Below are 16,770 nucleotides of genomic sequence, written 5' to 3' on the forward strand. Positions count from 1 at the left end.
GGCTAAAATGATGAGACAAAAGTTTGGTTGCTGGTAGTTCAGATCATACACACAGATATTCTCTCTCTCACACACACACACACACACACACACACACACACACACATTCACGCACACCCGCTATGTAAATGCTATATATGCCAACTATTGTACTGAATGAATCCATATTTTGATGTACAGACATAATAAATAGATTTTTTTTCCTGCACTCACTCACTCACTCACTCACTGAGCATAAACGAATTCGCTGAATGCGTCCCTAAACAAAGGAACTTAAGGCAAAAAGACTGCTCAAAAATAAACGCATCTCCGAGATTATAGTATATTCATGATTGTTTTCGAGTAAGGTCGGTTCGGGTGAGGTACAAAATTGTGTAGCAGCTCAACATGTCACCGAGTGACAAAGTCACCCAACACAGCAAAGTCCCCAGTGTTGAATTAACACCTAGAGCGTTTAACGAACTCTTTCAGTGTTCGTTCGTGTCCAATCGGAACGAACGAACACTGAAAGAGTTCGTTAAACGCTCTAGGTGTTAATTCAACACTGGATTTTACTGTGTAGAAAGCTTAACTGGTACTTACAAAAGAAAAAAAATCGCTTGTTCTCATCTATAATACAAATTTGATAATACCTGAAAACAGAAGGGTGTGCCGAAACAGGCCGAGGGTTTTCCGTGCAAAAGAAATGGAGTGGTCATGACAGACAAGCAATACTCAACAGATCAGGCAAGTGCTGTTAACAGCGAGCACCCCTCTTGATAGATGTGTTTCTTAATTGCAGACAAAACGTCAAGTATCTTGTGCTTTTCAAGGAATCTCTATTGGTAATGCCATCATTAATTAGGGTTCTGCTCCATTAATATGTTTTCATTTGGCAAACAGTTTTAATCAAAAAAGGCATAATTTTATTCAGACACATAACAGAGTAGTCCAGGGTTAAGAACGTTGCTCAAGGGCCAAGTAATAATTCCATGCCATTTAGACACTCAACCTTCTGATCACCAGCATAGAATAATTATTTTTGAGGTACCCTTAGCTCTTGCCTATCTCCCTGAGGTGCCCCTGCCCTGAACCTTGCATTTCCGCCCCCCTTCCTGAACACACCTTAACCAAGTAATCAAATCACTGAAAGACTTTCCTGATGCAATATGGTTAAGTTGGAGGAGTAAAAACCTGCAGTGCTGGGTTACTCCACGTTTCAAGCCTTTAAAACACTGTATTTACGTATATTCAGGGTGTTTTAAAATCACGTAACTAAGACTCCTCAGCAATCTACCCTGGATATTTTTTTACTTCTTTTCCACTGTGTAATTTGACATTGGGTTTTATTGCTTTCAAGCAAGTTAAATTACATAAGAAAGGATTTTTGGCCAGCCCCTGCCCTATGGAACAATAAAAAATAAATACAAACACGAGTGGTCTTGTGATTATACAATGGAGAACAAATGCTGAAAGGTTGTCACTTGTTCTCTATGAGGATCTGGACCTTGTGAACCAAATCCCGGGCCATCACCAGAAGCTGTGGAACATCATGCCGCTCAGCCATTTCTGAAATAAAACATAACTGGGTGTAGAATAATGTTATTCCTTCATCATTCATCTTCTGTAACTGCTTTATTCTGGTTGGGGTTGCTCTGGATCTGCTGAGTGTGGGGTGCCATGACATGGCAGGTCAACATGCACACACACTCATTTACACCTAGGAGCAATTTAGGATTGCCAATCCGCCTACCACCATGTCGGAACCCAGAAGAAACCTATGCGGATATGGAGAGAACATGCACAGAAACTCCATGCCTACTGTAACAGGATCTAACTGGGGATCCTGGAGCTGTACGGTAGCAACACCACCCGCGATAGTGTAGGAATATTTTCAGTATAAGTGTATGAATGTCCGTATTGTTCTTTATAGGCATCTTACCATTGAAGAACTTGATGATATCAGTGAAGTCCATGTTGTTCTCCAAAATGATGTCCCTGTATAACTCAACCAGTGCCAAGGCAATAAACAGCACAAAATGGCCAGAGGAGATGGTATGAGCCGCCCAGATGGTCTCCCAAACAGAGAACACGTCATCATACACCATTTCTTGAGATACACAAACGAGATTTATTCATGTTGTGATATAAAGTGGTATTATTTTGTGTTGGTATTATTAAGCCAGAACGTTTTGACTTTCACCTGTATTCTTGTGCAGCTCTACGAGTGACCTTACCTCTTTTAAAGTCTAAGAGGAACCATCGGTAACAGAAGTAGAAGTGGGTGTAGTCTCCATTCTGTTGCATCAGCTCAAAAAGCTCCGAGTCGAGAATCTAAACATTCAGAAAAGAAAAACGACTGTAGAAACTTGACTTCGCTGCTGAAGAAATCTGCTTCGTGTGGTCATACCTGAATAAGGGAACGCATGTTGGCAAAGTGGGTGTCCATTGCTCCACCATGAGGAAAGTTCTGATTCATTCTTTTCATGAGCTCCGTAAAGCAGCTAAACGCCATGGCCTCTGAGGGAAAAAAATAGACGGATAGCAAAACTGTGAGTCAAATCAACTCAAAGCCTTGGTGAATATGGCTAGACAATGATTCACTTGTTATTTATAAGCAGTAGGGCAGCTTAGTGTGAACTTACCATCATCAAAAATAACAAGCAGAGGCGCGAGCAAGTCGCACATTCCCTGCACGTAGCCGATATCTAGATGCTGCCAAACATAGCTACGAGGAAAGAAATGTAACAGAAAGCAAACAAACATAGGCACATTTGCAAGTAAGTCTTAGATGCTTTAAGCCAGTGGTTCTCAAACTGGGGGCCGCCGGGGGGGCATAGAAATTCCGGAACATTTCTTCTTTTTTTTAAATAATTTGACCTGTATGTACGTCGGGATTGTGAACCTTTACAATATGATGTACATAAAAATGAGAAATATTACTAAATGAAATCAATTCTACACAGCACACTAGGACACACACCAAACAGAGACATCTGTTGATATACTAGTGTACAGTCCTGTTATCCGCACACTGATAAATCCGAAGACTATTTCAAATGGATAAAAATCGGAGAAGGGCCTAGTGTGAGAAGAAAAAAAATGAAACTGTGAAAATTTGACGATTCTAGGAGGCCACAAAGGGATGCACCCTACACAAGGGAGGCCTCACGCTGCAAATATTTGAGAACCACTGTTATAAAATAGTCATATAAGACTTTTTCAAAGAAGTGAAAAGAAAAAAAAAAACAAGGTCTGTCAAATTTACCTGCACATGATGTTGCGTAGCTTCTCCAGGTTGGCAGTGGTAAAATACCAGTAGTTTCTATCGCATCTTTGGACGTCTTTGTCGATACGGTGTAGATTGAGGGTGTACAAATCCAGCAGCTCTTGCTATAGAGCAAAACGGTAACGATTAATGAACTTAAGATCCATCTGGCATTTGCATAAGAGCATTCCAGCACAAAGACACCAAAGGACATGAAAAATGCTTTCAAAGTCGATGGATGATGTCAACTAACTTACAGTGTAAGTAGTTCCAATAGAGGACACTGGAGATGCAACATCATTCTTGTGGTCTCCTACAGCTAGAGAGTCTGGTTTGGGGAACAGACTCTCCATCTCTGGCTCTTCCTCAGACAGGGCCGATTCAGTGGCCTCTGGGCTGGTGTTCTGACCTGCCTCCATGAACAGCTCCAGAGCAGGCATACCTACTGCAACCTTTTCTGGTGGCATGGTCAGAGCCAAAGGAGGACCCAGTGTAACAGGAACATTGGCCAAGATATCCTCTGAAGGCATATAGACCAAAGCAGATGGGATTTCCTCCATTTCCAGGGCAGATGGCGAGTCATCAGATGTATCTGGAGATTGTTTTGATAAAGACATAATGGAAATACAGCTTTCAAGCAAAGGTTCATTCATTTCTTTCGTTAATGCCTTGGTTCTGTTGGAATCATAGGCCCAGTTCATTATTGTTTTCATATCTGGTTTGTCAGCGTCAGATGGATTGTTCATTATTAACTCAATGTCTTGTGATTCAAAGAGAGGTTGAGGAGGCTTCATTTCCTTTTCCATAGGCTCCATGTCAGGGGCACTGGTCATCTCTGATTCAGAAAGAGGTTGAGGAGGCCTTGTTTCTTTTTTTTCAGAAGGCTCCATGTCAGGAGCACTGGTCATCTCTGATTCAGAAAGAGGTTGAGGAGGCCTTGTTTCTTTGTCCAAAGTCCCCATGTCAGGAGCACTGGTCATCTGTGATTCAGAAAGAGGTTGAGGAGGCCTTGTTTCTTTTTTTTCAGAAGGCTCCATGTCAGGAGCACTGGTCATCTCTGTTTCAGAGAGAGGTTGAGGAGGCTTTGTTTCTTTGTCCAAAGTCCCCATGTCAGGAGCACTGGTCATCTCTAATTCAAAGAGAGGTTGTGGAGGCTTCATTTCCTTTTCCATAGGCTCCATGTTAGGGGCATTGGTCATCTCTGATTCAGAAAGAGGTTGAGGAAGCTTTGTTTCTTTGTCCAAAGTCTCCATGTCAGGGGCATTGGATATCTCTGTTTCAGAAAGAGGTTGAGGAAGCTTTGTTTCATTTTCAGAAGGCTCCATGTTTGGGGCATTGGCCACCTCTGTTTCAGAAAGAGGTTGAGGAGCCATCATTTCTTTTTCAGAAAGCTCCATGTTAGGGGCATTGGTCATCTCCGATTCAGAAAGAGGTTGAGGAAGCTTTGTTTCTTTTTCCGAAAGATCAGTGTGAGGGGTACTGGTCATCTCCGACTTTGTGAGTTCTTCATCATTTGCAGGTGGGCTTGTATGTGTGGTTTTTGCTTCTTCCACAGAACTCTCTTTAGTCAGTGTTCTGGGAAGATCACACATGGTAGGTGTTTTTTTGTTTGTTTGCATTACCAAAGCAGTATTTTTCTCTGTTTTGTCTCTCTCATCATTAACCTCCATGTTTATCTGAGTTTTAACCACCATTTCTGAGTCCCTAATTCCCTCTAAGGATTTAGTGATCTCTTCAGCAGGAGCCTCTGATGATTGAAGTATTTGCTTGCTTTCCTCATTGCTCTCTGAAAGTTTTGTATTCTCTTCAGAACGCTCAGAAATTGTGCTTTCTGCTGTTTCAGAAACATTCAACTCAGATTTTTCATTTGAATCCCACTGAGAGTCCATGGGCATGACTACGTCAGTCCTGTTAACTTCTTTGGCATCTGAATTTTCTACCTTCTCATTTTCCTGAGGTTGGTTTGTCTCATCTTCTGGAGGGAGAGCTCCTGTAGATGATTTGTTGAGATCCCCCTTCCCTGTGCCCAGAACCATTGAGCGCTGTTCTGCTGGTTCTTTTTTGAGCTTGCCTTCAAGGCTAGAGTTGGTTGGAAGGTCCAAAGTAACCTCAGAAGACGCTGCTGATGGCTCTGGTAGTCTGATTTTGGTTCCATTCTCTTGTGTTGAAGCATCCTCTGTGCTTGGGGAGCAATCCGAGAGTCCAGATGTGACAGAGAAGTTGCGAGAGGATGGATGTCCAGAGTCTGGAGAACTAGTGCAGTTGGGAAGAGTACCATTTGGAATTTTGGGCTGAGGCTTCTCATCTTTCGGTTTAGGTTCAGATTCAATTGGGTCAACCTCATCGACAGACCCAAACACCTGCAGAAATTCAAGACAACTAGCAATGAGACAAATGCTAATGGAACTTTGGTGTAAAAAATCTCTTGAAGCTTTAAGGGTGTCTGTTGGGGCACACCTGAGTGCTACTGTTGGAGTCACACTGGGAACAGGCGTTGTTCTGTTTCTCTGAGCTGCAGCTCTGGGATGACTAGACAGAAAAAAAAAATTACAATGCACCACTATTTTATCCATTCATTCATTCATTCACTCAACTATTCATTATTCCCTCTAGCAATATATTTAAGCAGATCTGCCATGTAGCACTAGTTTATGGTTAGTATTTATGTTTAAGAATTACTGAGGTATTGGGTGGGCCCTCAACTCTGCACTGGATGTCTGAGGACATTTCCTACTACCACTGACACCTGCAGCTCTGAGGGAACTGACCACAATTAGCAGCTATAATATTCTGGACTATAACCTCATGTGACCCTTAGTTAATAGCTTAATGAACATTAGCCAGAGGTTTCTTGTCTTACATCAGTGCTGATAGTGGAGTCCTGTCGTAGATCCACACTTGCTCCAGAGGCACACTTGGCCAGGGCGGCAGCATGTTGCTCCTTCTCACGCTGCCTCACTATGGCCTCACAGCCCAGCCACTCGCTCATGGTTTGCTCATAACAGGCCCGGACCTGCTCATCCACCTGCGGAACACACCAGACTCGGGATGTTTGATACCTCAAAACATTTATTCATTTCTATCAGTTAGGAGTGTCTTGCACCACACCTCCTTTCTCTCATCAGAAGTCATAGTGAAGTGGTAGTGGCCTAGCAAGAAAGGCCACACCTCCTTACGTAGGGTGGGGTCTACACCACCGTAGTACACAAGCCGGAGAAGTTCTGCCTCTTCATAAGCCTGCCATGGAGAAAGCAGATGTGAGGTTAATTGGAGCTTTTAGTAACTGATGCAACACCTGCATGTGTGCTGCAAGCACTGCATTATTATGTACTTCCTGTGGGAAAAAAGTAGAAGAAAAAGTCAAAGGTTTGTATAAGTCGCCTTACAGAACTATCCTGAAGAAATGTCTTCCACACCTCTGCAGACAGCCCTCCTTTGGCATCATAAGGAATGTCAGGCTCAATGATAGTGGGATTGACCAGAGCAGACAGATGTGTGCGGACCGTGGACAGGTGACGGCAGTAGGCCAGCCCTAAATGGCAGAATGTTATGATAAATTCATGCACCTTCTACAAGAATTAGGGCTTTTATTCAAGACTTTTTTTTTTGGATAGTCTGAAGATGTTACATACAGCCATAGAAGGCACGAGAAATGATCTGGTACTTCATGGTCTCACAAAGTAACTTCAGCGGAGCCCTGCACACAGATGAAAAAGTAAAATGTAAAAAGTCTGCATTTGTATTTGTGTGTCTCTATGCTTTTATTTTTTATTTTTTTTAAAGTATGCACTGTTGTGCTGCTTGTTTCATACTAGCCTGTCATGATTGCACCCATTGGGAAGTCCACCCTCAGTAGAACCATTCTGAGAGCAAGAGGAACAAGAAGACTTCCTTGGAGCAGGCTGCCACATGGTCATGTTCTGGTCTATCAGCTCTGGGCCAACTGCATCATTATAAGAGCATCCAAACTGTAGTTACTTATTGCATTTTCATCACCACCATCATCCTCAGTCTGCCATTGTTCATTTAAATTATTTATCTGAGAAATATGGCTCTAAAGCAAGGGCCATTATACACAAAGGGCCGGAGTGACTGGACAGTCAGGAGCCACATATTATCCCACTTGTCTAATCGGTTGATCTTGGACTTTAATTACTTTGTATTTAGTTAATTGAATACATGTATTTTCTGGAATGAACACCTGTAGCCACACCTGCCCTTTTGGGATAATACCGAAGCCCCCTGCTCTAAAGTATGAGAGAGGGCGACTAAGGAAATAAACAGGGACAGACCGAGCATGCTCTCTCTCTCTGTCCGTAAACTTAGCGAACCATGAGGTCGATGGTGCACAATGAACATGTAGAGGTATGAGAGGATGCTAGGGAAGATCTGATGCTGGGGCAGTATCATAACCTACAGGAACAGGAAGGATGAGCACAAGACAGGGTGGAAGGTGCACACAAGATGGAGGAAAAGCAAATACTTCTCAATGACAGTCCACACAACAGTGACAGCACAACATATGAACACAGTATAACCACAACCACGTGGCTTTGATTGAGCCACGTACCAAACTCCTGACTGCCTGGATATATTATCCGAAACACATAATCCGTTGCTTCATCCTCATCCTTGTCAGAAAATGACTCGCAAGAGCTGTGTGGGCTTCTTTTCCGTAATTTTGGGAAAACCTTTCCCTGTCAAATAAGAAAATTTGTATATGTTTTTACAAAAACAACCGTGGTACTTTCCAAGCTACTAACTGATGGTAGATTTGTTGAAGATTTGTCCACCTTTCCCCTCTGGGACCAGAGAGGAGGATCGAGCTGGCCGTGTGGAAGGAGTCCAGTCTCCAGACACGTGAGGAACTGCAGCAGATGGCCTCCTTTTGGAAAACGGAATGGAGGCCTCTGGATCCCATCCTGGCTCACCAACACCACAGTGCCGCCACTGTCCACTGAAGACAGGGAAAATATTTGTTTTGCAATGCTGGATTGTTCAGACATATACACGATGAACACTGAAAGATGCTGTTAATTTACCATTTATGGCTTTACCTTGTTGATGGCAATGCAAATAGACAATTTCCTCTAGACGAATGGTCATTGCGTAATCCCAATACACACTGTTAAACGATGAATAAGTGCGTGTCAAAGCAACATACAGACCAACCCAAACAACAATAACGCGATCATACATGTTCCTCTCTGTATCACAGTAGGTATAAAAAGGTATACGTCTACCTTTTTTCATAATCAAACTCGGCCATGTTGCCATTCATCAGCTGGTTTGGTGTCCACTTCAACATCATTAGGTCTGCTGTTTGATGGAGAGATAGGTATCCTGGGATCGCTTCCATGTCATCTCTCTACAGGAATAGACAAGAACTACTGTAGCATAGTTCATTCAGGCCACTCAGTACAGTTGTAATAATTCTAGAGTCATTTCAGAAGGTTACATACTGGCTGGACTAGAACGTTGTTCTTGCCAAACAGTAGTGTGGCTCTGGAGTTCTGATGGAGAGATTCCACATAGTCCCGAGCCGACAGGGAGGGCCTGTCATCCATACTACCACTTGACTGCCTTTTCTGGATCTACTCAAACAAGTACACATGGATTGTAGCAATGGATTTATCTGTAAAGAACATATTCGACATTTACAATCCATATGCTGAAGCAGAAACGCTGCAGTACTAACAAGAGCAGGGCGCTTGGTGGGCGAGTCCTGGCGGCAATGGCCACTATGAATACGGTGTCTCTGCACCAGTTCATCAGCTGAAGGATCTGTCCAAAAGTGGTTAGCTGTCTTTGCTTTAGTGTACTCCAGAGCACAGGGACCAACTACAAGAGACAGAGACACTGTTTAAAAAATTATTTGCCCAGATAAATGAATTAAAGCTTATACCTAGCATGACCTCATGTTTAGAATACTAACTGGCATCTGCCAGGCTTTCACTGGGTTTCAAATCACAAGGACATATTTTTGTGCCCAGTCATCTTAATATGGCACGTCCGATATGTAGAGTACTGCTAAAGACCCAATGGGAATGCTGTTTTTTGCAGTAAAACCAATGTATAGTGTACCTATGTATTGTTTTCTGTTGGTTTTACCCCAAAGGTCTGTTAGCTCCGGAATGCCCTACCACATCCAGTCCAGTCCAGAAAACCCTACCACATCCAGTACACTCGGTAAGATTTAAAGTGGTTAAATCTAGAACCCTAAAAGTTTCTTAGGTGTTTCTCTTTGGAATAAATCTTAAAAGATCGGGAAACAGAGGGTTCCCTGATCAGTGAGGGTTCCTAGCAGAACCTGATTTGATTAGAGTACTAAGAACCTCTAATGATCTCCGTGAGAAACCTTTTTTAAGAGTTCTGATGGCAATTGAAAATTTGGCAATGATCCAACGCTACTGTTTCACTGCTCTACCTTCCCATCCAACTAAACGCACCTTGTTGACCATAATAAGCTTGGGAAAAAAGTAATCGGCTTGATACCCAGTAGCGACGCAAGGATTGGTCCATCCACAGGATCCCTCAGCAAGGCTTCTCTCTCATAGAATTTACTGCAACCAAACAAAATCAAACATCTAAACAATGCAGCACAATAATCCTTATATGTAACTGACTGTGAGTGGAACAGATTCTCAACCTGCTGTTCTCCACCAAGTATAGAACAATCTTGTCGAGCACTTTCTCTGTCAGCGCCGTGCGGATCCACAGATGTTTGATGGCTTGGGGGGAAAGGTTGGGATTCTGTGACTGCTTACGGATACCATCTTGACTCGTCTGAGATTGGTTCTGTCTAGAACTGTAGAATTGGAAACCATAGTATAGTAACAAGAGCATAGAGTGCCTAGGCAGACTCCGTGACAAGGTACCATGCAGGCTATCTTTCCTCAAACCTAGAAACATATTGGATAATTTGCAGGGCTCACTTGTTTTCGATGAGCTGTTCCAGCTCCTGCACCTTCTTGCACAGATCTTCAGCTGGTGTAAAGATTTTGCCCACCTTCAGGAAGAGTGCTGCCAACTTGTTACTGCGCAGTAATCCGGCAGCACGCCTCTTCAGCCCGTGCAACACGCAAGCTTCCACAACAGCTGAGAAAATATATAATGGTACAAATGCTGCTATGTGTGCCAGTGTGCAATAAGTACACAGACAGCTTTTATTTTATTATTATTATTTGGCGCCCTTTATACCTATAGAAGTTTCTCAAGTCCAATAACAACAGCAAGGCTCGCTGTTAGTATTACTGTATTAATTACTTAATTACAGACTGTACTGAAAAACACAGTATTGCTGGCTTCTTCTCTCGATTTCTCTCTCTCTCTCTCTCTCTCTCTCTCTCTCTCTCTCTATCACTCTCTCATCGTGTCATAAGCAGATTGGTAGGTGGAGGTGGTACAGCTTGACATTTCAGATTGTTGACACACACGGATATGATCTCTGCCTTCGGTCAGAGCAGTGAATGTCAACAGTCATTAACCATCATTGGTTAAGACTGGTGCAGGCATCTCTACAACACCCACTAACCATACCAACAAAGAAAAAGTTATGTTATTATTATGTTATGTTATAACTATCCACCACAGTTAGATAGAGGGGTGTTACAACGATCTTTCTTTATAAGCAGCGAAAAACAACTCAATGCCCTTTGTGATTATTACGCTGCAAAAATATACATCAGTAATGACTAGCATCATGTCCTGTAGTGGGTGCCTACATATTTTCAAGGCTCTATCAAACACAGCGTGATGAAAAGTCAAGAGGTGACAAGCTTACCGCAGAAAGAAATGATGTGGCTGCTCTCCTCGTGTACAAATTTCCGAGTTACAGCCTCCTCCATAATTTGCTTTACCTAAAAGGCCATAGGGGGAGGAAAATCATTTCACAGTAGACATTTCACAAAGCAAAGGTTTCTTGTTTTTGTTCCTTCCTGAGTTAAGAAGCTGAGAACGGTTTCTCGGGGAGGCATAATTACGTGTTGCCACTCGCAAGCGTGAAAAAGCAGCGAGAAGCTGAAATATAGACTGTGAGGTGGACAGGTAGGCGTGCGCGTGCATCATCATTTCCACTACAAGTTTAGCAAGTCTCTGCCGGCTGTGAATCATACGTGATGAAGACCTGGCAGAGGCTGGGGTTGAAATCTCAAGCCTCTACGGTAGTGCGTAAAACATTTTTAGCCTCCCAAACTTGCACTTTAAGGCAACGAGACGTGATCGGGAGATGAGCGGATATGACGAGGACTAGATTTGAAGTGTGATTTTGACGTGCCATATTTTTACTGCTGCATTAAAGCTCCACCGAAAAAGATATCAGATGCTCTTTAAATGTCTTTAATAAACAACACACATGCAAAGAGAAATGAAAACAAAAATGACACACACGCAAAAAGAGATGTGGATGTGAACTCTATATATCATTGTAGGGCTATAACACACATCCTGCACATGGAATAAAACACATGGAATAAAACAGGGGTGTTTTCCCCAGGGTGGCCTGGTGCGAAGCCACCCCAGAATGTATTGTTTCCCTATAAACAGTACATCTAGCAATTTGCCAACAATAACAACAATTTACTTATTTATTAAAGAATGACGTACATTTTATCCATGTGTAGTTAGATTTAATGTTGTAGGATGTCCTCGAGTTAGTTCCTTTTATCACTTACTTCATAACATCTATAAACAGCTGTTCCCTTACCAACCTCTGTTTTTTTTTCTCCGTCTATAGAAATGAACGCAGTTGGTCATGTTACTGACAAACTCTTAAAGGTCTTTTAAGGCCACTCTTAGAGCTACGGCTTTACCTCTGACAGTTACAAAGTACTGACACTGGAGACTCCTTCCAAAAATGCTAAATACATGTCTCCTCACAGAATACTTCAACATATTACCTATTACACATGTTTATTTACTCCATTCATGTGGCGTGTCGGGGGCGCACGGTGGCTTAGCGGTTAGCATGTTCGCTTCACACGAGGGGTTAGGAGTTCGATTCCCGCCGCTGCCCTGTGTGTGCGGAGCTCGTACGTTCTCCCTGTGCTCCGGGGGTTTCATCCGGGCACTCCGGTTTCCTCCCGCAGGCCAAAGACATGCATGCATATCCAAAGTGTCTGTAGTGTATGAATGGGTGTGTGAGTGTGTGTGTGATTGCGCCCTGCGATGAATTGGCACCCCGTCTGGGGTGTACCCGATGATCCCTGGGATAATCTCCAGGTTCCCCGCGACCCAGTAGGATAAGTGGTATAGAAAATGAATGGATTCTCAATGGATGCGGAGGGTCTGCCATACAAGTATTTTAGTAAGTTGCTCCAATAGAAACCGTAACTTACTTTTTACAACAAAGTATATTCATATAAAGCTCAAAATTGACCATGCAATGATTACGCATGAATCTCTTTTTTTGATTTGGTATTATATGAGCATAGTGTCGATCCATATGCATTTCCATCCCTGCCTCCCCCTACACAGCCTTACATGCTGCGACATGCTCCTGCTTTTTTGCTTTACTGGTGTAAATAAAAAAAAAAGTGCCAGGTCCATCACACCATTTGCAGTGTGAGGCTCACCCACATTAAGTTATCCTCTTCTTGTGAATGATATTTCACAGCCGCCATCACCACCGCTGAACTATATTTGAACATGAAGTGCTTTTCAGTTACAGTGCGCTGACAAAGCTCTGCTCTAGACAAGCCATACTCCAATACTGCAACAGGCATGGTTTACCATCGCAAACAGTGGTTCAGAACCAAACACTTTTTGCGATTAAATTGCTACACGGGACATTTTCGCTATATATATATATATATACATATATATGTACACATATGCCAACCTTCTTCTCTTCACACCGCTCTTCTCTTCTCTTTCGCTGTTACACCTGAATCCACCATATAAGCCTATTCGATTCGAGCTGTACAATTCATCATATTTGGATCCTGATGCCGTTTTTTGCTTTCTCAATTAATTAAACATAATCGACAGCAATACTGGGGAGCTTTGCTAAGATTTGCTTAGCATTAGTAGACGTTTTCACTTTCAAGGACGTTTGTCTAGCAGAGAGGTGAAATTCCATTTCACATCCAGTAGATTTAAACTACACACTATTAACGTGATGGCGCACGGATATAATTTGAACTGCTTGATGCAAGATTCGTGCATTTGAAGAAATATAGCCTGTATTACAACGTGCGACGTGGAAAGCGTCGTTCCTGTTTATTTATAACGTAATGATAGTACAGTAAAACAATTTAGATCCTAAATTGGCTTAATAATTATGATAATTATAATGATTTTTCCCTACGAGGGAAAATACACTCTCAGACATAAAGTGAACAAACTGTTCTTTTCCATGTCACTGGCATGGTATCATCATGACCGCATGTTTTCTACCATTAATATGTAATTAGCTTCTTTTTTTTTTTTTTTTTTTTTTTAAGATTTCCAGGTAAAATATTTCGTACTAACGATACGAAATGTCACCCCTTGATGATAGCACCCCAGCGACAAGGAAGAGTACAGTTTGGTACCTTTACAGGGGACTGTTGATGCTTACTAGTGCATTCATTTTAATGAGCAAAAGAAACTAAACAAATAGACTGATTCATATTTTTTTTTTAAAAGTAAATATTCACATGATTCTTGATGTCCCAAATAGCTAAATACAAGCTAAATGTAAACTAAAGCAAATAAAATGAGGAGGTACAAGCAGCTAATGCATAGCCTAAACGATGCAATACAGTAATTCTTAGTAATTATTAGTCTTAGATGCTCGTTAAACAAAACATGATCTCCATATTAACCAACTGGCACCTATAACAACTACCTGCCAAGAGACAGTCGAATGAACCCTGTACAGAATTATAGTTATAGGGCTATTACACACACACACACACACACACACACACACACACACACACACACACATATACATGACTTAAATAAAGAATAAAAGAAGATGGGCGTGCTGTTATGAGGCGGTGATGTGATGTGGTGTGAACATGAAGCCACCCTGAAGTTCATTATTTCTCTGTAACAGCATGTTCTGGAGGGCTTTATTCCTCTTACACCACAGCAATTTGCCAACACTAGCCATTTTTAAAAATTCTTTTCTTTTATTTTTTTATTTATCGACCCTGTTCTACTGGTAAAGTAAAACGGGCAGCTAAAAAAAAAATGATTCATTCTCTTAACGCTTACTAACGCAATCATCTTAATGAGCAAAAGAAATACAAATAAACAGACTGGTTAGTTTTTAGATGGTTAACTGAATAATTTTAGTGATGGATTGAATGAAAGCAGTTTATTGTTCAGGATTTGTAAACTGCACACATGGTTCTTGATGCAGCCAAACATCTGGGTTCACTTTATATATATATATATATATATAGAGTGGGATCCATCCAACTCAGGCTCACAGGGAGGCTCACCACAGGGCAAACACCCATTCACACAGTACAGATCATTTAGAAACGCCAATCAACATGTCTTTGGACCCCCGTAGCACGGGCAGAACATGCAAACTCCATGCACACGCAGGATTCGAACCCTAAACCTCAGAGGTGTGAAGTAAACGTGCTAAACGCTAAGCCACCGTGCCCATAAACAACCAAAACATGGAGGCACAAACAGCATGAACGCAGGATGTTCATTTTCTTGTAATAGCACATCACAAAAAATCCTTTATTCCTCTTATAACACAACAATTTGCCATTCATTTACCCTGCCTTACTGTGGAACGTAAGAGGGGACATTTAGAAACTTGTTTATTCTGTTGACGATTACTAGTGTAATCAACCCAAAGGAAATGGACTGGTTAATTTTAGTAGGTTCACTGAATAATTTTAGTTGGAGACTGACTCGTTCTTGATGCATCCCAACTATCTGGATACACACTGTACATGGTGGGATCCTGCTTTTGGGAATATAGATAGATACATATATATATATATATATATAGTGAGAGAGGGAGGGAGGCACAAACAGCATGAACGCAGGCTGTTTACTTTCCTGTAGCAGCACGTCCCAAAACGCTTTATTCCTCTTATAACAGTCATCTGCCACCACTATTTATTTGTTTAATATAGTAATAGGGGCCATTAAGAAACTTGTTTACTCTGCTGATGCATTCATTTTAATGAGCAAAACACAGTACTGCAAATAGACCGGCTACCTTTCCGTAACGGAGTCATTTTTTTAGTGAGGGGTTGAATAAAACGAGGTGGTTTATTTATTATTCAGGATCTCTAAACTGCACACATGGCTCTCGATGCACCTAAACATCTGGCGGTGGGGGGGGGGGGGGGGGGGGGGGGGGTGGTTGACGATGACACTATGTGTGATGGGATCCTGCTTTTAACAAGAAAACAACCAGGCACAAGCAGCAGGGGAGCAGGCCAAGAGACAGCTGGTGTGTAAAGGATGCAAAATAAAGGATGCGGGAGGGAAAAGTGGCTCTGGCGTTGCAGTGGCTCGGTCCCTCACCTCCTTTTTCACGCTGCGCAGTAACCGCTGACGCGTCTCCGCCTCTGCAATGTAAACAAAACTCATATTTACACACAAGCAAAAAAAACATACAAAAAAAAACCCCCCCACACACACACACAAAAACAAAACAAAACCGGGCTTCTTCTTCACTGATGAGGCCGTCAGATCACGCGAGACACGCACACTACCATCGCGCGCTATTTCTTACCTCCCATTTTCGCTAATTCCGGTGTATATATGATCAGCTCTTGTTGGTGGTAATCTTCTTCTCGTTCTTCTTCTTCCTCCCGAGATCACGGACGCACGGAAATATGCGCAGGATCCTATCGGTCACCGTGAAACAGTCGCGGCGGGTGCGTGAGTCAGTGCCGCGCGCGCCCGGGGTGTGGCACCGACGCAATCCGGATTCGTTAAATGCAAAATTTCCGCAGCGACATGCTTTTTATCCGCACACTTAACGGCTCGGTAATGTCACCGGGATTAGGGACACATCTACGACTGTGTCATGTTGATGGCAGATCTGCATAGCGCTCGGGTTCACACGCAGGCACGCACACGCACGCACACGCACACACACACTTCGGTTTCATTGGACGCGTGAAAGCCAACCGTGTCTCAGGGAACGTTTTGGCCCCGCCTCTTTTTCCGTGAACCGAGTTGCCGTGCCGATTGATGGAGACGTGAAGCGCGTGCGTCACGTGTGATTTTATGAGCACACCTTGCTTTTTTATTCGTTTATTTATTTATGTATTTAAAGATGAATAATGGAGCTTGCAGGTGTTATAATACCTGAGCACCGACACATGACCGGACTGCAGCACCACGGACAGCAACCACATAAAAAAATAGTGCAGTGGTTAAAAATGTGCAAAAAAATACAGTGCGCTCCAGTAATATTGGCACCCTTGGTAAATATGAGCAAAGAATGCTGTGAAAAATTGTCTTTATTCTTTAAACTTTTGATCTTTTTGTTAAAAAATTCACAAAAATACTCTGCTCTCATGGATATCAAACAATTACAAACACAACACGGG

General features: G+C 42.4%; 1 protein-coding gene across 2 annotated transcripts; it reads right to left on the reverse strand.

The window, feature by feature from the left end:
• Positions 1-489: 489 nt before the first annotated feature.
• Positions 490-16,303, reverse strand: sgsm1b (small G protein signaling modulator 1b). 2 transcript variants are annotated; one of them, XM_017488270.3, is made up of 25 exons: positions 15,945-16,303; positions 15,734-15,777; positions 11,031-11,106; positions 10,183-10,345; positions 9,897-10,055; positions 9,743-9,810; positions 8,946-9,088; positions 8,710-8,841; positions 8,491-8,615; positions 8,305-8,372; positions 8,041-8,204; positions 7,818-7,944; positions 7,064-7,190; positions 6,880-6,944; positions 6,634-6,779; positions 6,356-6,484; positions 6,108-6,272; positions 5,705-5,776; positions 3,505-5,607; positions 3,248-3,372; positions 2,625-2,707; positions 2,390-2,499; positions 2,217-2,313; positions 1,922-2,089; positions 490-1,548 (listed from the first exon to the last, which is right to left on the reverse strand). In XM_017488270.3, exons 1-25 carry the CDS (start codon positions 15,949-15,951, stop codon positions 1,460-1,462), a joined length of 4,755 nt encoding a protein of 1,584 aa, XP_017343759.2. In that variant the 5' UTR covers positions 15,952-16,303; the 3' UTR covers positions 490-1,459. The 2 variants fall into 2 exon arrangements, with proteins under 2 accessions (XP_017343759.2, XP_017343758.2); XM_017488269.3 differs by lacking the exon at positions 15,945-16,303 and having other exon boundaries at positions 15,734-15,799.
• Positions 16,304-16,770: the final 467 nt, after the last annotated feature.

The sequence above is a fragment of the Ictalurus punctatus genome, chromosome 16 (genome assembly GCF_001660625.3).
Source record: "Ictalurus punctatus breed USDA103 chromosome 16, Coco_2.0, whole genome shotgun sequence".
NCBI lineage: Eukaryota > Metazoa > Chordata > Actinopteri > Siluriformes > Ictaluridae > Ictalurus > Ictalurus punctatus.